Source organism: Gorilla gorilla, chromosome 8 (assembly GCF_029281585.2).
Source record: "Gorilla gorilla gorilla isolate KB3781 chromosome 8, NHGRI_mGorGor1-v2.1_pri, whole genome shotgun sequence".
NCBI classification, from domain to species: domain Eukaryota; kingdom Metazoa; phylum Chordata; class Mammalia; order Primates; family Hominidae; genus Gorilla; species Gorilla gorilla.
In genome coordinates, this window is record NC_073232.2 from 41,209,410 (window position 1) to 41,231,445 (window position 22,036).

General features: G+C 35.2%; 1 protein-coding gene and 1 pseudogene across 4 annotated transcripts in view; both read right to left on the reverse strand.

Annotated features, from left to right (window-relative positions):
* ADK (adenosine kinase) overlaps nucleotides 1–22,036 on the reverse strand; it is a 560,128-nt gene that overhangs the window by 168,491 nt on the left and 369,601 nt on the right. For all 4 annotated transcript variants that reach the window (XM_004049615.4, XM_055353393.2, XM_004049614.4 and 1 more), the window contains exon 7: nucleotides 16,028–16,198. In XM_004049615.4, the coding sequence (XP_004049663.2) occupies nucleotides 16,028–16,198 (171 nt within the window). The remainder of the gene's footprint in view (nucleotides 1–16,027; nucleotides 16,199–22,036) is intronic.
* Nucleotides 8,221–15,119, reverse strand: LOC134759205 (large ribosomal subunit protein bL35m-like; annotated as a pseudogene).

Consider the following 22,036-nt stretch of genomic DNA (forward strand, 5'->3'; position numbering starts at 1 on the left):
AGGATTTTTCCAAATGTAAACATTCTATATAGCCATACTGAAATTAGCAAAACTAAAAAAATTAATGTTAAGCTGGGTGCGGTGACTCATGCCTGTAATCCCAGCACTTTGTGAGGCCAAGGCAGGCCAATCACCTGAGGTCAGGAGTTCGAGACCAGCATGGCCAACATGGCGAAACCCCGTCTCTACTAGTAATACAAAAATTAGCCAGGCATGGTGGCAGGCACTTGTAACTCCAGCTACTCAGGAGGCTGAGGCAGGGGAATTGCTTGAACCCGGAAGGTGGAGGTTGCAGTGAGCCGAGACGATGCCACTGCACTCCAGTCTGGGCAACAGAGCAAGACTCCATATCAAAATAAATAAATAAATAATAAAATAAAAATTAATGTTGATAAAATACCATTGACTAATCAATGGCACCTATTTAAATTTTGCTAATTATTTCCCTCATGTCAGAATTTTGGCTTCTTGAACTCCTATTTTCTCTGTGAAAAACTCAAGAGCTAGGATAAAAGACAGGTTTTCTAAATTTAGGTCTAGCACTTTTTCTACTGTGATATAAATTTACAGTTTTTATTTATAAGGATGTCAATGTCATTAAATGATTTTTAATAAACAATAATTTTTGGCTGGGTGAGGTGTCTCACTCCTGTAACCCCAGCACATGGGAGGCCGAGGCAGGTGGATCACTTGAGGCCTGGAGTTCAAGATCAGCCTGGCCAACATGGCAAAACCCCATCTCTACTAAAAATACAAACATTAGCTGAGTGTGATGGTGCATTCCTGTAATTCCAGCTATGTGGAAAGCTGAGACTTGAGAATCGCTTGAACCTGGGAGGTGGAGTTTGCAGTGAGCCGAGATTGCATCACTGCACTCCAGCCTGGGTAACAGAGTGAGACCTTGTCTCAAAGAAAAAAAAAAAAAAATTAAAGGCATTAAATAAGAACATTAAATATATATTTAATATTTTTCATTATTTTTATATTATGGCATACTATACAAATAATATCAAAATAATCACTTACAAATTTATAGTGTAATGGAAACAAATAAAGATTAATAGAAATAGTGAATAAAATAGAAAGGCATTACTGCATAAAATATGATTATCTCCATAGTAATTCAAACTATTTCAAATTACACCGTGTTTTTCTTTACTTGAGTGTATTCATTTTCTCCTTGCAATTAAAAACATTTAAATGCTCTTAATTTTCTAATAAATTTTTTTTAATTTTTAAAAATCAACACATAATAATTAGATGGCTTTTTACCAGTGATGGATGTTAGATTGGGGATGATTTAAAAGCATTTCATCTTCAGAGAGGCAATGTGGTTGGCGTAAAGAGGGAGATGAAGGAGTAAGAAAGAAAGGAGAGAGCTATGTAGAAAGGAAGACAGATGCAGAGCATATAGTTAAATAGCCTTTGCATTTTCTGAGTCTTTCCCATAGCACATCTTTACAACATGCCACTGACATCAGAAGTCTCCCTTGTGCTACAGTCAATCTCACTTTTTTCAGATGAGTAAATATACTAGAAAAACCCTAGGGAGAAAGTTAAATCTAGGAGCTGAGCAGCAATTTTACGAAGTTACAGTTCTATGTTAACTGAAATTTCATTATCCTTCTCAGAAAATACAACTATGTCAGAATTTCTTCCAAAAAGCACCATAAGTTTTTGTTTTTTTTTCTGAAGGGGTTATGTATATTCTCCGATAAAGTTTCTTTCCCAATTCCTTGATGATTTTATAACAACCTTACATTTTGTCTACATAGCCCCTCTTATCGCTTATAGCAGAAAAAGGGGAATAAAGAGATCTATATGCACAGTCTCAGAAAGGGGACTTCCACCTCTCTTAGGAAGAAACAGGGCACTTCTGTATACTTTAAAGGGCAGAATTACCATTTTTAGATACAGCCCCATTTCCCTCCATTCATGGGGGAAATATTCTGATATGAAGAAAGAAAAGATCATCTCTTTTGTCAGAATACGGATCTAGGTAACAGTCTTGAATTCCTGGAAATACTTGGAAATCACATCCTTTAAAGAATTAGACTTGGCCAGGCTTGGTCGCTCATGCCTGTAATCCCAGAACCTTAGGGAGGCCAAGGCGGGAAGACTGCTTGAGGCCAGGAGTTTGAGAACAGCCTGGACAACACAGTGAGACCCTGTCTCTAACTGATAATAAATAAATAAATAAAAGAACTAGACTTGACAAAATTTTTTAAAAATTCAAACAAGAATTCTCTGTGTATAGGGACTTGACAGAAAGTTTCTTTTTTCCTCCCAAACATGTGCTCCAGTACACAGAAAAATAGTTCTAAAAATTAAAATAATACCTTTACAAAGAAAAAAAGGCTCTTAACCAAAAGAAGAATATCTGAAAGAAGTTGTATGCATGTATAGCACTATTTGGTGTACATAATTACACATAGATTCACACAGATTTTTTATCTTAAAAGAGCAAATGACTTCTATTTTACAGAAGTATAGAAACTGAAAAATAAGATAACCTGTATCAAAGTTATTTACAATTTAAAGAATTGATGGTTTCAAATTATTAATTATTAGAAACATTAAAATGGGTTTAAAAGTGTAAACAAAATATCAATAAAGTCTCTTCCCATCCCCATGGCAGTAAATATATAACAGAAGAAAAAGCCAATGTATCCCATCTGGTTTAGTAAAAAGATAATGATAGTTTACTTATAAAGAGATACAAGCATCATTCAGGCTTAGAGGACATGGATAACAAACCTAAAGACATTTTTATATTTTCTTTCAAAATGTCCTAATCTATCTAGCAGTCTTTCTGTTTTTGGCATATCCTGTCCAAATATGAGTGAAGCTACTCAACAACAAAAAACAACCACAACAAACTGCAGAATTTTGCTCACTGTTTTGTAATTCGTTTGTTGATAAACGAGATTTTTTAAAAGTTAAATCAATATTCTACGTAAAGAAAGTAATTTCCATTTTCTTGGTGTATATTAGAGATTTTTAATATATTGAATCCTCTGTGAGGTTAACAGACAAAATGGCTTTCCTATAAGAAAATTTGCAATGCAGGAACACTGCCAGCAAAAGGACTGATGAAGCAGAGCAATACATTATCTTTTTTTTTTTTTTTTTTTGTGAGACGGAGTCTCGCTCTGTTGCCAGGCTGGAGGGCAGTGGTGCGATCTTGGCTAGCTGCAACCTCCGCCTCCAGGGTTCTCAGGATTCTCCTGCCTCAGCCTCCTGAGCAGCTGGGACTATAGGCGTGTGCCACCACACCCAGCTAATTTTTGTGTTTGTAGAGATGGGGTTTCACCATGTTGGCCAGGCTGTTGTGGAACTCCTGACCTCAGGTGATCTGCCCACCTTGGCCTCCCCAAGTGCTGGGATTACAGGCATGAGCCACTGCACCTGGCCTATATTATCTTTATAAATTGAAATCATTTGTGAAATTCAAAATACTAGATATGAGGGGGAGCTTTATCTAAAGCATATCATTCTTATCCCTATGAAAAAATTTAACTGAATTCTTCTGCCCCATTTCAAACTGTTATTTTATTATTGAAACTATCTTAAAGTGCATGGTATGGGTGATTTGACTTTTCACTGTGGAGTTAAGTGGTAACTCTTGACAAAGCAGTTATTATCATGAGATAATTGACTGTATTTGAGAGTTAAGCATCCTGAGGCAAAGTTGAGTGTACTTAATCCTGGCAGGTTAATTATCTAGTGATTATGGAGCCTTGAAAGGCATTACTCCTAAGAACCATTTGCAAAATGACATAATTTTAAAAAAACTTCTTAATTTAATAAAAATGAAAAACAAGAATAATCAAGTTCTTTAGTCATCTACTGCTAGATAATGACTACAAAGCAGCTTGCATTAAGGGGCATCAATGGATTATAATTACCTTTGTGTAGAATGTCCTTTATTAAGCTGCTTTCGTGTGAATGTAGCTAACAAATGGTTGTTGCTGAAGGGAAAATTTCAAACTTTGAAGATGTCAGAAACAAATTAAAACTACAATGTAATATTTAAAGAGTTTTTAAACTACAGTAATTTTGGAACTACTTTAACAAGGATAACCAATCAATTCAGATGTGTAATTTAAAAGTACAAAATGCAATGTAACAGGTTACCAAAGATTTTAAATTAAAGAAACAGAAATTTGTCACTATGTATTTCTGAACCTTGGCTGAAAGTAAACCACACAAATCAAAACCAAAGTGAGATGTCACCTCGTGCCCAGCAGGATGGCTATTATTTTTTAAATGCAAAATAAGTGTTGGTGAGGAGGTGGAGAAATTGGAACCCTTGTGTATTGATGGTAGGAATGTAAAATGGTGTACCTGTTGTGGATCCAACAGTTCCACATCTAGGTATATATCCAAAAGAGTTAAAAGCAGGAACTCAAACAGATACTTGTTCATTAACATTCATAGTAGCATTGTTCATAATAATCAAAGGTGGAAACAAATTAAATGTCTATCAACAAAATGAAGCAAAAAACAAAATTTCACACATACAATGAAATATTATTCAGCCTTTAAAAAGATGAAATTCCGATAACATGCTATAACATGGATGAAGTTTAAAAAGATTATGCTAAGTGAAATTAAGTCAGACAACTTTTGTATGATCCTACTTGTATGAGGTACCTAAAATAGGCAAATTCATAGATAGACAGTAAAACAGTTACCAAGGGTGAGGAGGAAGGGGGAAACAGGAAATAGCGAGTTATTGTTTAATGGGTACAGAGCTTCTGCTTGGGTTGATTAAAAAAAAAAAAAAGTTCTGGAGAGGAATAGTGGTGATGGCTATACAACATTGCAAATGTACTTAATGCCACTGATTTGTACACTTAAAAATAGTTAAAATGGTCTAAATTTTATATTGTATATTTTTTTTACCAGAATTAAAAAAAGAAAGTAAATCGTATCATTTAGTAATTATAATTTGGTTATATCACAAGAACATAGCAATGGTATTACTGTGGATACTTCACTTTTTGTCCCAGCATGTGTCTAACCAAATATTTTCAGATATTTTTTGGAGAGAAATATCATTTCCCCTAGGTTCACTAAACAAAAAAGGAATACTGGGGTCACAAATGGGGAGAATTCAGCTTCAAAGGCACTACAGTTAAGGCTACACTCATAATAAAAAATCAGAACTACCTAAAAGAAATGTCAGGCATTATTTTAGATTTCAAAAGAGGAACTTTATTAATTTATAATAAAATCTAACAGTATTAATCTTAGAATGTGGAAAAAAATGAATCATCAGTTTTATAACATGTTTAAGCTATAAGAAAAAATTTAAAAGATTATCTAGTATTTCTATGCAAATCCTCTCAATTTACAGATGAGGAAAAGGAATAGTAGTTGATAAATAAATTGGAGTGATGATTAAATTAAGGGAACAAAAAATAGCTTTCATAATCTAAACATTTTATTTTAATATATAAAGATACATCATTTGCTAATATTTAAAATAGGGTCAGCTGGGTGCGGGGCTCACACCTGTAATCTCAGCACTTTGGGAGGCAGAGGTGGGCAGTTCAAAATCACTTGAGGCCAGGAGTTCAAAATCAGCCTGGCCAACATGGCAAAACCCCATCTCTACTAAAAATACAAAAATTAGCCAGGCATGGTTGTGCACGCCTGTAGTCTCAGCTACTCGGGAAGCTGAGGCATGAGAATTGCTTGAACCTGGGAAGTGGAGGTTGCAGTGAGCTGTGATGGTGCCACTGCACTCCAGCCTAGGCAATAAGAGCAAGACTCTGTCTCAAAAAAAAAAAAAAAAATAGGGTCAAAACCTTTGAGCATGCCTACAGACTGACATTCTAGAGTTTTTCTTGTAGAACCACATCTAGAATTCATAGTTTATGAATTCTCATTTTACTTTCTTAAAAATTTTATTTTTAGACAGGGTCTTACTCTGTTACCCAGACCGGAGTGCAGTTGCATGATCGTAGCTCACTGCAGCCTCAACCTCCCAGGTGCAAGCAATCCTCCCACCTTAGCCTCCTGAATAGCTGGGAATACAAGTGTGTGCCACCATGCCTGGCTAATTTTAAAAAAATAATTGGAGAGATGGGTTCCAACTATGTTGCCCAGGCTAGTTTCCAACACCTCTGCTCAAGCAGTCCTCCCACTTCAACCTCCCAAAGTGCTAGGATTACAGGTGTGCGCTATGGTGCCTGGCCTAGTTTCAACTTCTTTAAAGCAGAGAGAAAACATAAAAACACCTATGAAGCACTCCTGAATACAGACGTTTACAGCTTTTTACTGCCTTTAATCTTTTATACTTTTCATGCCCACATCCAATTCAATAGCAACATTAAAAATAACTCATATGTATTTAGTTTTGGAACCAACCTTAACTCATTAAACTAATTCTCATTCTACTTGCATTCATATTTCATCAGAATATATAATGTTAAATAATTAAATAATGAACACAAATTTCACCAAGTTTAGGAAAAACATAATTAACTTTTGTAAGCAAATAACTTTGTTGGAACAGAAGTAAGGTGGTATAGCAGAGAGCAGCCCAATAGCTGTGAGTTTTCCCTCATGCACTTGGTACTATATTCATTATATTTTAACAGGAATGAATGAAGAGTGTGAGTTATCAAAGCAAGTTAAAGTGAAGTGAAACTTAATAGATAACATGATCAACTCCTAAAACTACTACCAACATTACCTAACAAAAATTGAGAATATATTCCATGAGCCAAGCTGAAACTTTACATGCATTAGAAAAACACATGGAATTGCCCTGTAGATTAAATGACGGTTTTTGTGAATACCCTTTTTAACTTTAAAGCATTATTCAATGGTAGGTTATGATAATTTTTAGTTGTCATGATTAGAACCCAGGACTATCAAAACACTCTTCCTCTGGCTTGACATTGCTACTTAAATATAAGGGGATCTTCCATGGAAATAACAGAAGTTTCATATACGGTGATCAAAAAATAACAAATTGGCACTTCTTCATTTTAGCAGTGTATTTTTGGAACTTAATGGCTCTAGAATAATGTTTCCTACTTTTAAACATATAAATGGAATCAAAGTATATATTCATTTTAATAGCTTTACTGAGGTATAACTGACATACAATTATCTGCACAAATTAAAAGTGTATAATTAGATAAAACTTGACATATGTATAAAGTACTGCAACCACAACCTCAATGGGAACACATCTATTACTCCTAAAAGTTTCCTCATGCCCGTTTGTGATCACTGCCTCATAACATAACCCTGTCCCCAGACAACAATGGATCTGCCATCACTATAAATTTGTTAGCATTTTCTAGAATATAAATAGAATCATATAGAATGTACTTTACAGTATCTTACACTCAGCATAGGTATTCTAAAATTCTTCTATGCTGTTGGTTCATTTCTTATCAATAGTACAATTCTTTTATAGTTGAGTAGTATTCTATTCTATGGAAAATCACAATTTGTTTATCCAGTTACTAGTTGTGGATGTTTGGTTTGTTTTCCAGACTTTGGCCATTACAAATAAAGCTGCTATAAACACCTGTGTATGTCTTTACATGGACAGATGCTTTCATCTGTCCTGGGTGAATATCTAGGAGTGGGATAGCTAGGTCATTTGGAGGATGTATATTTAACTTTGTAAGAAACAAGAACACCATTCTCCAAAGTAGTTGTACCATTTTACATTCTAGCTGCTCCATATATCCTTACCAATATTTGGTATGGTCACACTTTCAGACATTCTAATAGCTGTGCAGTTGTTTGTTACGTGGGTTGAAGTTTGCGTTTTTAGATATGGATATTTAATTGCTCCAGAACGAGTTGTCAAAAAGACTGTTTTCTTCCTCCATGAAAAAGCCTCTGAAACACTGTTGAAAAATAAACTTAGGTCTATTTCTGGACTTTCCCTTCTGTTCCATTGACTATTTGTCTATCATTACACCAATGCCACATTGTCTGGATTACTGTAGCTTTGTAATAAGTCTTCGAATCATGTAAAGGTCTTCTGATTTGGTTTTTAAAATCCACGTTGGTTTGGCTACTCTAGTCCAGTGCTTTTCCATATAAATATTAGAATCAACTTGACTTAAAAAAAAAACTTCTGAAATTCTGACTGAATTACACTAAACTATAGATTATTTTGAGTAGAATTTATATTTAACAATACAGAGTCTTCTAATCTATGAACATAATATATCTCCCATTTGGGTCTTCTTAAATTTTTTCAACAATGTTTTGTAGTGTTCAGTGTATACATCTTTGGTCTAGTTTATCCCAAAGTAAATACTTTGTTATACTTTTTGACGGTATTGGAAATCGTATTTTTTAATTTCTGGTTGTTTCTTGCTAATATAGAAAAATACATTTGAGATTTACATTTTTTATTCTGTATGCTACAATCTGGCTACGTCACTTAGTTCTAATAGCTTTTTTTTTTTTTTTTTTTTTTTTTTTTGAGACAGAGTCTTGCTCTGTCGCCCAGACTGGAGTGCAGTGGCATGATCTCGGCTCATCGCAACCTCCGCCTCCTGGGTTCTCCTGCCTCAGCCTCCCGGGTTCTCCTGCCTCAGCCTCCCAAGTAGCTGGGATTACAGGCGTGTGCCACCATGCCCAGCTAATTTTTGTATTTTTAGTAGAGACGCAGTTTTGCCATGTTGGCCACGCTGGTCTGGAACTCTTGACCTCAAATGATCCACCAGCCTCAGCCTCCCAAAGTGCTGGTATTACAGGCGTGATCCACTATGCCCAGCCAGTTCTAATAGTTTTTTGAAGATGACATCAGATTTTGTATGAAGATGATCATGCTTTTGATAATAGAGACAGTTCTACTTCCTTCTTTCTAAATCTGGATTTTTTCATGCTTCTACTCCTACTATTCCAAGGGTTTTTTTTTTTTTTTTTGACACAGTTTCACCCTGTTGCCCAGGCTGGCGTGTGGTGGCATGATCTTGGCTCACTGCAACCTCTGCCTCCCCGGTTCAAGCGATTCTCCTGCCTCAGCCTCCCAAGTAGCTGGAATTACAGGTGCCCACCACCATGCCCTGCTATTTTGTGTATTATTAGTAGAGATGAGGTTTTGCAGTGTTGGCCAGGCTGGTCTCAAACTCCTCACCCTCACCAATCCCTATTGGGATTGCAGGCATGAGCCACCATGCCCAGCCTCCGATGGCTTTTAACAGAAATAGATGTCTGGATTTTTCAAAAGCTTTTAGGATAATCACGTGATTTTTCTTTTTAGTCTTAATATATTTAATTACATTGATGGATTTCAAAATGCTAAACCAATTCTACACTCCTAGTCATGATGAATTACTCTTTTAATATATTGTTCGGTTTGATGTGCTAAAATTATTTGAAGAATTTTTACATCTGTGTTTATGAGGGATATTGGTCTGTAGTTTTCTTTTCTTGCAATACTTTGTTTTTGGTATGAAGGTAATGCTGACCTCATGAAATAAGATAGGTATATTTCTCCCTCTTCAATTTTCTGGGACAGTTTGTATACAATTGGTACTACATCTTTCTGAAATCTGTGTTAAAATTCAACACTGCCAAGTGCAGTGGCTCATGCTTGTAATCCCAGCACTTTGGGAGGCTGAGGTAGAAGGACTCGCTTGAGTGCAGGAGGTTGAAACCAGCCTGGGCAACAAAACGAGACCTCCTCTCTACAAAAATTAAAAATTAGCCAGCCGTGGTGGTTTGCACCTGTCGTCCTAGCTGCTCGGGAGGTTGAGGTAGGAGGATCACTTGAACCCAGGAGTTTGAGCTTGCAGTGAGACATGATTGTGCCATTGTATTATAGCCTGGGTGAGAGAGTGAGACCTTGCCTCAAAACAAAAAAACAAACAAACAAACAAACAAACAGAAAAGAATTAAACACTGAAGCAATTCAGCCTTTGAAGTTTCTTTGTAGCAAGGGTTTTAACTACAAATTCAATTTCTTTAATAATCTAAACAGACTTTTTCTATTTCTTCTTGAGTATGATTTAGTACTTTGTGTCTTTTAACAAATTTGTCCATTTCATAAAGGTTGTCAAATATATTGTAATAATATTGACAGGAGGGACCAGAACATCTAGTCTAGAGCTGATTTTAACCTGCTAATGAGACAAAATTCCTTTTAATACTCTATTTGAAGCCTCGTGAATTATGAGGTTATCCACTCTGACTAGTAGGATAGGAATGGTTATAGGTCCTCATGTGTGCACTGAGGATTGTCTTCTACAATCTTTTTAGGTGGTTCTTTTCCTGGCCTTCCTTAATTTCTTCACAAAAATGCACTGATTCATACTCAGCTGAAGACTTGGTGGGATTCTGCAAATGTCCTGTGTTCTCTCTCTATTCAGCTATTTCTTCTCTGGTACTTTTAACTTACAAACACTAGCTGTCTTAGACTCCTTGAACTTCCGGCTCCAACTCCTCATTAAAAGAGACTGCAAGGCTCTACTTGAGATACCCTTCTTTTTTCTTTTTGAGACAGAGTCTCAATCACCCTGGCTGGAGTGCAGTGGTGCAATTTTGGCTCACTGCAACCTCTGCTTCCCAGGTTCAAGTAATTCTCATGCCTCAGCCACCCGAGTAGCTGGGATTACAGGCGCACAACCACCCTCCCAGGCTTTTTTGTATTTTTAGTAGAGAGGGGGTTTCACCATGTTGGCCAGGCTGGTCTTGAACTTCTGACCTCAAAGGATCCACTCGCTTCAGCCTCCCAAAGTGCTGGTATTACAGGCGGGAGCCACTGTGCCTGGCCTTAGTTACCTTTCTTCTGTTGCCTGGAAATGATCTCCAAGGAGTTAGCTGGGGTAATCATCAGGTTTATCTTATTTACTTCTTGTCTCACAGGGATCATTGATCATTGCCTGTGAAGAAATAATCTTTGTGGACAAGGTATTTTTTTTTTTTAAATATTGAGGCTATCAGAAGTTTTAAATCATCATTACTACTGTACAATCCTCTGACAAGAGGAAGGTGACATGTAGAAAATAAGGGCCAAGTGTGTTTGGTTTTAGCTGAGTTTTGACATTTTGAAAATTTATACTAAACACAGTATACTTTATTTTTTTGAGGGGGGAAATATTAAAGAATCCTATGTATATTCTCTGAGAACTATATTTTATCCTTCATCACATTTTAGAAGTAAAATGTCTCTTTTTTCCTGGAAAACAGAAGATAACATTATCACTATAGTATTCAAGGAGAAAAACAATGGATGATGAGATTAAAGGGATAAAGCATTTTACTCTACTTGCTTTTTATAATCAAATACGATATAATTTTTATTATCCCTATTAAATTTCATCACTCAACTGATATTTAGAGTCTACTAACATTTAAAAAAATCTGATTTTGACCTTCAACTTACCTAGTATGTATTAAGGTGTTGTATTATTTGCATTTGAATTATATGCAAATATAGCTTTATCTAAATCACTGTTAGTTTACTTAAGCAAAGGCAGGGTAAACAATGAGGCGTACCCCTAGAAATTGATTTATTTATCAACAGACCTTTTGAGACTGCTTCAATAAAATACCAAATACCTCTAATTGTCTTATAGCCAATCTTTATTATTCTATAGTCCACGTAATGACAGACGTTCTCAAATATACTATGTATCCACTGCTTATTGGTCTGCCATAATAGGTACTTAGGTACTATATAAATACCTCTTGAAGCGAATTCAAATGAACAATAATCATACCAAAAGAGAAAAGATTTTCTTGCCCCATGACTTACAGCCACGTAGCAGCTTACAGTTTTACCACTTCCTCTTCTAGGTGGGGAAAAATAATTCCTTTAATAATCTGTACTAAGCTGTGATCCAACTTTTAAGTTTACTGATTTGTAGAATAAATCTTTTTTAAAAAATTGTGGTAAACTATACATATGATAAAATTTTCCATTTTAAGTATGCAATTCATTGGCACTAAATACATTCACAGTGTGGCGCAACTATCACCACTATCCATTTCCAGAACTTTTTCATCATCCCAAACAGAAGCTCTGTACTTATTACACAATAATGCCTCATTCCTCCCCACCCCACTCCCAGGTAACCACTATCCTACTATGTGTCTCTATGAATTTGCCTATTCTAGATACTTCTTGTAAGTGGAATTCTTCTTAGAAAATCCAATAATTGTCTGACGTGTCTGGCTTATTTTAGTTAACATAGTATTTTCAAAATTCATTCATGTTGTAGCATGTATCAAAATTTCATTTAAGGCTAAATAATACTCCATTGTATATATACATGAAATTTTGTTTATTCATCTGTTGATGAATATTTGATTTGCTTCTATCTTAGCTATTGTGAATAACGCTGCTATGGACATTGGTGTACAATTATCTGAGTCCCTGCTTTCAGTTATTTTGGGTAATATACCTAGAAGTAGAACTGCTAGATCATATGGTAATAATTCTATGTTTAACATCTTGAGGAACCACCAAATTGTCTTCTACATTCCCATTTTACATTCCCACCAGCAATACTCAAGTGTTTCCAATTTCTCCACATCTTCACCAATACTTGTTAATTTCCATTTTTTAAAACAATTGTCATTCTGATGGGTGTGAAGTGGTATCTAATTTTGGTTTTGATTTGCACTTCTTGACTGGTTATGTTGAGCATCTTTTCATGTGTTTACTGGCCACCTGTATATCTTCTTCGAATAAATGTTTATTAAATTCCTTTGATCATTATTGAATTATGTTGTTAGTTTGCTTATTGTTGAGTTGTTACTGTGTTAAATATTCTGAATATGAATCCTTTATCAGATATATGATTTGCAAATATTAACTCCCATTCCACTAGTTGTCTTTTCAACATTCTTGTTAGTGTCCTTCAATGCCCAAAAATTGTTAATTTTGATGATGTCTAATTTATCTATTTTTTCCATTTGTTGCTTGTACTTTGGAGTCTTTTTTTTTTTTAAGTGAAGATTGTTTTGATATCATCAGCATCTGCTGCAAACTTAAACCACTTTTGGGACTTTCTTTTCTCTTTTGTCTCTGCCAAACTTTTAGCATCATTCCCTGATTCTAAATACATTTTCCACCTTCTTTTTACATGTCTTTTACAAATTTGAGCTTTTTTTTTTAAGTTTTAAAACTTTTATAAGTTCAGTGTTGTCACTGTATGTTTACATATTCATTGGTAAAATTTACATCGAGATTTTTACTTATCCATTTTTGCAAAGATATGCACACAAAGATACATATTCAATAACTGAGAAACAAGTTAAACTTCTGATCTATACTTTCAGGTTTGTTCGATCATGATACTTCTGATAAGGATCATGGACATACCAGTTTCGCCTCTTCCAGAAGGACGTCGTCATTTTATCTTAAGAGTTTACTCTGGGTTTTATTGCAGAATACAAATTCCCTCAATCGCTTTTTTCTTGCAGGTGCCTTTTTCCATAATTTTTTCTTATAACCAGCCCTTCTCATCCAAAGGCCACAATGAAGTCGAAGAAACCTATAGATGACAGCTTTCACAATCTTTCTCTTGCCTTTTCGTGTACTGACGTATGTTAGAGATCTGCCTGGCAGCTTCAAGACACTTGGAAGCAAGAGGGCCACTCTATTAAGGATCGCTGAAGTATGCCCACATGTCAGGTTTCTCTCAGATGTGGTAAGTCTGGGAGTGGAGGAAACAACTGGTGTCTGAATATGACTAGAACGTCCAGTGGACAATGCAGAAATAAGAGAGGCATTTTTGACACAGTTTTGGTAGGCTGAAGATGCCAAAATATTCAGAGGCCATAAGATTCCTGAAGCTGCTCTCACTGCACCGGCAAAGGCAGAAGCAGCTATCTCGTCATCCTCCAAATTTGAGCTCTTATTAAAGAGTTTTCTGCGTGCTCTGCTATGTTTTTTCAAAAGGTCCCTCCACATTCTCTCCTTAATTAAGATCATTTGTGACTATAAAGTCCAAATAGCATTTTTTATGGCATTCAATCTCCCTAAGCTTTCTTTACTTCCAAAGTTTCATTCTTTGGAATCATATTTATGTTTTTTTTGTTTGTTTGTCTGTTTGTTTTTTGAGGCGGAGTCTCGCTCAGTCCAGGCTGGAGTGCAGTGGCGCGATCTCGCCTCACTGCAAGCTCCGCCTCCCGGGTTCACGCCATTCTCCTGTCTCAGCCTCCCGAGTCCCAGCCTGTAGCTGGGACTACAGGCACTCGCCACCATGCCTGGCTAATTTTTTGTATTTTAAGTAGAGACGGGCTTTCACCGTGTTAGCCAGGATGGTCTCAATCTCCTGACCTCGTGATCCGCCCGCCTCTGCCTCCCAAAGTGCTGGGATTACAGGCGTGAGCCACCGTGCCCGGCCTCTTTGGAATCATATTTATCTTTTTAAAAAGTTTTAAGATTTGTCTCTTAAACTATAGAGAACTTATTTAAGTGCTGCCAGTCTGATCTTTCTCGACTATTTAGAACTCTGAGACCAAATGTTAACTTCTCCCAATGATTCTCAAGACTACTGAGACCAATGCTTTAATGTTATTCAAAAGGCTTGAATAGCACTTTTCCCATTTACTTCTTTTACCCTTTAGAAAATAAAACTGTTAATAAGGAAAAACTAAATGGTAGATCTTAGTCAAATTAGGCTTCTAGCAGTTATATGGCACTTGGCTATTACCACTATTTCTTGCCAGTATCTCAATTTGTGAATTATCAAGAATATAGCATTTCCTTCCAATGTCACCATTTATAACCAATGTAACCATCACCTTTGCAGATACACTGTGATATTATTTCTATGGATCATCCTTTAATCTTTACCCAGGTGATCTCATAAACTTCCAGGTCAATTTTTATGTTATTCTAGGCAGATGGCAGTTATTAGATATAAAATTGATGAATATATTCAAACTATGTTAGAACTATGGAATTAGAATCAGAATGAACTTCTGGGATGATTAATACAATACCTTCATTGTATATATTAAACCATCAAGTGACATGGCCAAGTCATAGGAAGACACACTGAAGGATTTTTTCCTCTTTCATGGATTTTTAAAGAGGTATAAACAGTAAATAGGAGGTATAAACAGTAAATAAGAGGTATAAACAGTAAACAAGCAATCAAAGTAAATAAGCATTTAAGTAAATAACCATTTCCATAATTTAGAATGGAAGAAAATACATTCTTGGTAGAAAGAAAAAACTGTAATTGTTGAGATGAAATTCCATTTTATCACCTTCAACTATAACAAACAATATTTTTAAAATGATATTATTAATAAAGAAATATAAATGTAATATATCAAAATTTACTCATAATTTATTAAACAAATATCAAATGGACTTAGACTCTGAAGAGACTTAAAAAAGTGATGAATGTGCTTTTTATCCTGATAGTGGTCACAGTAACAGGACAGGTATCCATCTGTAAAAACTCACAGAAATTACAGTAAAAAGGATGACTCTTACTATAAGTAAATTAAACTTCAAACACCTTAAAAAAATAAATGTTGGGCCGGGCACAGTGGCTCATACCTGTAATCCTAGCACTTTGGGAGGCTGAGGCGATCAGATCACCTGAGGTCAGGAGTTTGTGACCAGCCTGGCCAACATGGTGAAACCCTGTCTCTACTAAAAATACAAAAATTAGCTGGGCATGGTGGCATGCGCCTATAACCCCAGCTACTTAGGAGGCTGAGGCAGGAGAACTGCTTGAACCCGGGAAGGAGAGGTTGTAGTGAGCCAAGATCATGCCATTATACTCCAGCCTGGACGAAAAGAGGGAAACTCCACCTCAAAAAAATAAAAATATAAAAATAAATAAATAAATAAATAAATGCTTCACTAAGAAAGAAGTTAGTATATACTGAAGGAAATATTGAAAATACTGAGAGCAGTTGACATTGAGGCAATTTTGTTGCACAATTCTCAAGGATATTTACACAAAAATTTAGGATTTAATTTATATATTTCTAAACATATATACACACATCAGAAATAAACAAAAAACCCCCAGGTTCTTTTGAAAAAGGAAAGGTAACTCACTGTCTCATTTCCAAAAAGTATGTCAACGTAAGGCATAACTTTCATCAATGATTCCTTGTAGAACTGGCTAATAAACGGTGCAGATAGATTCAAAGTGAAAATCCTGTTGTTTTCAGAAGCATGGTGAGCCACTTTTAATACTGACTCTGGGGAAACTGTAAGAAAAAAGCCCTGGATGAAGAAAAAAGGAGGGAAAATTAGAAATGCCATCTCCACAGTCAGTCTCAGTGAGAATAAAAGAAACCTATACAAAATACAAAAGTATATAAAATACAATTATAAGATGCAAGGCAGAAAATAGCAACATTTGACTGGAAGGATATTTGATCATATGAGTACCATATGCTTGATACATGCCATTACTTCAGAGAATAAAGCATTACTTATTTCATGCTAGGTTTATATGCTCAATACTAAAGAATTCTGGAAATTCATGAAAGAAAAAATATTTGAAAGGTCTCATTCAAGACAATAATTACATTTGAATTACGGAAATTGTACTATGAAGGCAAACTGAATCCTTTTAGCTTCTTACAAACAGTTTGGAATATATATTTTTTGAGATAAGGTTTCACTATATTGCCCAGGCTGGTCCTGAACTCCTGGGATAAAGCAATCCTCCTACCTCAGCCCTCCAAGTAGCTGGGATTACAGGTGCACACCACTGAGCCTGGCTGAGTTTGTATACTTATAAGTGACTTTAAAATAATCTGTTAATTAAGATCATAACTTCTGGCTGGGTACAATGAATCACACCTGGAATTCCAGCACTTTGGGAGGCCAAGGTGGGCCAATCACTTGAGTCTAGGAGTTCCAAACCAGCTTGGGCAACATGGCGGAACTCTGTCTCTACAAAAATTTCAAAAATTAGCTGGGTGTGTTGGTGTGTGCCTGTGGTCCCAGCTACCCATGAGACTGAGATGGGAGGATTGCTATAGCCCAGGTGGTGGAGGTTGAAGTGAGCCGAGATCACACCACTGCACTCCAGCCTGGGAAATACACAGAGACCTTGTCTCTATATCAATCAATCAATCATAACTTGTTACCTTAAGAAATATCTAAATTGATTTTTGAGGAAGATTCTGAATTAGAATTTTCAAATAATGAGAAAAGAATGCAGTAATGCAAAAGAAAAATATTTAATTTTTCTTTAAAATTTTCTTTAAATTTCTTTAAAATTTCATGTCAGGAAAGCTGCATTTAAAATGCTATTTATGTACAGCTTTAATATTAATGAAAGTCTTATTAAAACATATTCATGCTTTCTAGATGAAAGCATAAGCAAAGACATACATGTATATACAGGAAATTAGTTTGGATGGTGCACAAACAAGTAAAGGAATACACAAAGGGCAATAGTAGAGACTTGAAAAGGTCGGCGAAGTTAAGAATACAAAGGGCCTTGGGTGGCAGGGTAGGAATCTATTTGGTGGGCAATGTGCAAGAGGGGTAGGGGTGGATCATGGTAATGAATATTTCCGTGAAAGGAAGGAATAACAAGCTTATGGGAAAATTTAAAGCAAAGTTAACCTGGGCAGCAACAATTCAGCAACAGTTAATAAATGTCTACATTTGGCTGTGTAAAAGAAAACCATATTAGGAGTACTACATACAGGACTTGGCAATTGTTTAAGATGTGGAAGGCAAAGAAGAAAAGAGTCAAAAGATGATTGAGATTTTTGAATCTGGTTCTACCATTAATAAAAGTGGAAAATTCCAGAATAAGATCTGGCTTAGATGGTAAAGAGTGTTTAGTTGTGGTCATACTACAGTTGAGGTTCTAAGGGATCTCTAAGTATCTACCAGAAAGTTGGACTTAGAGGAAAGGCCATGAAAGAGGTGAGGTCAAAGAGGTGTTGTAATTCCCAAGGCAGAGAACACAGAACAAAAGAGGACGAAGGAAAAAATGGAGAACAAAAATTAGAGGAAATAAAAAAGGAAAAGGAGAAAACAAGAGGAGGCCAAGTGAGGAGAGGAGAAGTGATGGTGGAGAAACTAAGCAAGGGAAATTTTAAGAAGGTGCTATGGGGAAGTAGAGAAAGAAAGGAATGAGTAAAAGCCATAAGATTGGATGATTAACAGAAAGCACTTAGTATGATGGTAGAAGTAGTTGTTAAAAAAGGAATGGTGAGAAAGTAAGGTAAGAATAATTATTTTCAAAGCTTCATCAGTAATGATAATAAAACCATCTGAAATATAATGAGTAATTATTGTGTCCCAGGCACTATACTACACAGCAACTCAGTTATTGTTTTTTCCTTACAGCAAACCTATGAGGTGGACATATTAGTTTCTTTTGATAAATAAAGCAAGATAGAGAAGTTAAGAGATGTTTCTTAGGACACACAGCTTACATGTGATGAAGGCTGGATTCATATGACTCCAGATATGTTGCTAGTTTGAGCAGATAATAAGAGAAGGAAAAGGCACAAACGCTTTTTTGCAGGGAAGGGTGGGCAGGGAAAGGAGGAAAGAAGAGATTTGCTTTTAAGGGCAGGGAAAGTTGGAAAGATTTTGCTTTTCAAAGAAAAGGATCTATTGGAGAAATAGAAGAATGAAGAGGCAAGGGAGAGAGGATAATTAGAGCAAAGAACTAGAGGAAGTGGGAGCACTGGAAACTAGAAGGGGAGAAGAACTGGCTTATAAATGGAAGAAATAACCTTGAAAATATAAAAGAAACTTCTTTCAAAAGTTACAAAAATGCTACTGAGATATTCACTTATAACTGAGGGACCAACGATTTCCATAATGCAAACTCTGAAAAGTTTAAAAAGAAAAAAAAATCTTTTAAAATATTACTTTCAAATTTCAAATGACTACAATAAGAAGACTAAAAAAATTAATTTTGTGGCAGGAGCCATGTGTATTGGGATCCATCTTTTAAGGAAGGGTTTATTGCCTTTATACATATGCTGAGACGTTAAGAGAGAATCGTCTACTATAATTGTGTCAGGGCCCAGAATACAATACCCCAAAATATGGCCCCCTAGCAATTGAGAAAACCCGCAGAAGCAAGGTCACTCTGACCTTCTCCCACCTTTCTATGTGAAAGCTGGCCATAAAACCCTATTCCAAAGGGGTCCTGCCCTATACCTGGTGGCCAAGAATAATCTAACAGACAGGACTTGCTGGCTTCCACATCCTCCAAACCTAGGTTTATTACCATTAGATCATACCCCTTTTGTCTAATGTTTCTCTACAACTATCCATGTCTTTCATCAGACTTCGCATAAAAATACAGTTTTTGCTGGTCTTTGGGTCTTAATTTCTGAAGGCTCCTGTGTCATGTAAAACTTTGTTAAATAAATTATGCTTTTCTCTTGTTAATCTCTTTCGTTACAGAGGGTTCAGTCATGACCCTTGCAATGGATGAGGAAAATATGTTACTTTTTCTCCCCTACGACTGCCTCTTATCACTTTAAAGTACTGCTAGTGAAATTCTAAATGTTTTAGTATGTTTAGTGAAATACAAAATGTTTTTGTATAATAACAATATTTCTCATCATTTAAAAATTGAATCCATTAATTCTTTACCAATATTCAAGTGTTCTAAGAGGCAACAAATCTTAGTCTTAGTTATTATTTTTAAATGTTTTTATCTTTCTTTTTTAACCAAGTATCCTATCACTTGCAAACTATGAGCATCCAAGCTGCTGCTTTGCTATTTCTGTCACTTGGAGAATTAAAACGAACAGTTTATACAGCATCTTGTCTCCATAGTAATATGGATGTACTGTCTTGCTTTTTAGTCTTTCATTTAATGAGAAGATTTTAAAGCTTTCCCCCTCTATTTCTCCCCAAACTGTTCCAGCATGAAATAAAAACCTCCCATAGCTAGCATTCTGCCAGCTGTGGATTAACCACAGCCAGCCACAGAATGGTCTACATAAATAGTAACCTGGTCAAATAATTAGGCTTCTCACCAACTTCAGACTGAAAATTTGATCTGTGCTAAAATACATCTGATTGTAATTTAAGGTACAGAACACTGTGCCCCTGGAGTCTAAATCTGGCCCCAATCCAAATGTATGTATGCTGTGTGTGTGTTTTCCTTTAAAATACAACACAAGAGTCTTGTGATATGGATAGTATGATGTCAATTTTGTTAATTTTATAAACACACAAAACTCATCAACTTTTAAATAAAAGGCAAATTCACTATTTAAATACTATTTTTGAATGATCTCGTTTTTCTTTAAGTAAATATTTAGTATTTAAACAATTTGGGGTTTATGCTCTGTTAGATCGCAAAGACTGTTAAAATTGATGCCATCCATAATTTTTCTTGCTAGATTTATAACCTTTGCTAGGCCACATGTTCCAGACTATAGTGTCACCAAAAATAAAAACAGTGCCATTACAAAATTTTTTTTCTACATGTAAGGTTTGCAACAAAATCAAGTCTACAGTTTAGAAAAATATATAACCAATAAAATCTTGTGCTTTACTAATTAGGGATTTCAGTCTGCACAACAGTTAGCCGTTTATCGTTGATCCTATAACCAAAAGCAAAGTAGATGCTAACACTTAGAGGCTGGATAACATTAATTAGAACTGAGAATGAAGTGGGACTGTTGTATTCATTACAACAGAAAACAAAACAACACAAAGTGGTAGCAGTAGGACAGATAGGGACAGGCTAAAATAGAACCAAACAACCGTTTTAGTGGAGCCAGACTTAATGCTTGGAAATCGAAAAAACTTAAACACATTACACAACCACTCTAAGGATTTTTCAGAGTAGTCTAAACGTGAGGGAATGTTAGAAACAACATTGTTTAATATAGTAAAGGAAAAAATTGCCCTTTTTGCTCTTTTTTTTACCAGTGTTTACCTTAATTCAAGGTAATCATTTGGGGTTCTTTTAAATTGTCCTTGCCTAAGAGCACAACCTCTTTTCATTATTTCTATTACCAATTATGTGAGGAATAGGGGTATGTGTATGTGTATGTGTGCATGCACACCTATGTAAATTTCAGGCATTTATAACTCTTGGAAGTATAAGTCTATATTAATTCAAAAGGAAATAAACCTATGTAAAATAACCATGACTATAATTAATCAACTGTGGATACATGGTGATATAGAAAAAAAAGACTTTGTTTTTATTGAGAACAATATTCTGATCAGAATATAATAGGGAAGAATATATGATATTATTTTGAAATATTTGAAACAGCAGATTTTAATCTATTTGGGTCCATCTACTTCCTGATTAACTACACATATGCGTAAAACTATGCAGTGGTGGTCAGCAACTATATATAATGAGGCTTTATCTAAAAATAATGGGTAAGCACTGGATTCAACTGAAGGTTAAGAACTTGTAATTTAGTTTATTTTCTCACAATTACATAATCATATATTCCAGTTTGATAAGAACATTTTTTAAAAATACATAGAAAATCTACAATAAAAGAGAAGTAAATATCAAACTTCTAGAGTGGGAAAAACTTTCAAGCTTACAGAGGAAGTATTATCTAAATATTTGCTATAGTAAAAGTAAAGGGTTCGGTTGGTACTCCCAGAAGGAAAAAAACAAACAAATAAACAAAAGATGAGGAAAAACAAGACAAAGCGTTAGTATCTTTAGTCCATAAAGAAATTTAAAAGTAGACTAAAAATTAAACAAACATTAGGACACCAATAGATAAATAAATCATAACATAAAAAAGTATTCCATTGAAAGAGAAATACATAGTAAATAAATATGTAGAGAAATATTCCTCTCTAGTAACTAAAGAAACAACATGGTAACAATGATGAAGAAGGGTTGATTATACTCTTTGACCCAGTAATTCTACTTCTGAGAGTCTACTTTAAGAAAGTAATCCAAAACATGGGAAAATACACATTCATAAACTTATCAGTGTATTTATTTCATTGAAATCAATGTAAAAAAATGACAGAGGAACAGTCAAGAATTGGCTATATACTCTAAAGCTCACTACTGATCACTTAAAATGTGACTAGTGCAAAGAGAGGCTTGAATTTTAAATTTAATTTAAA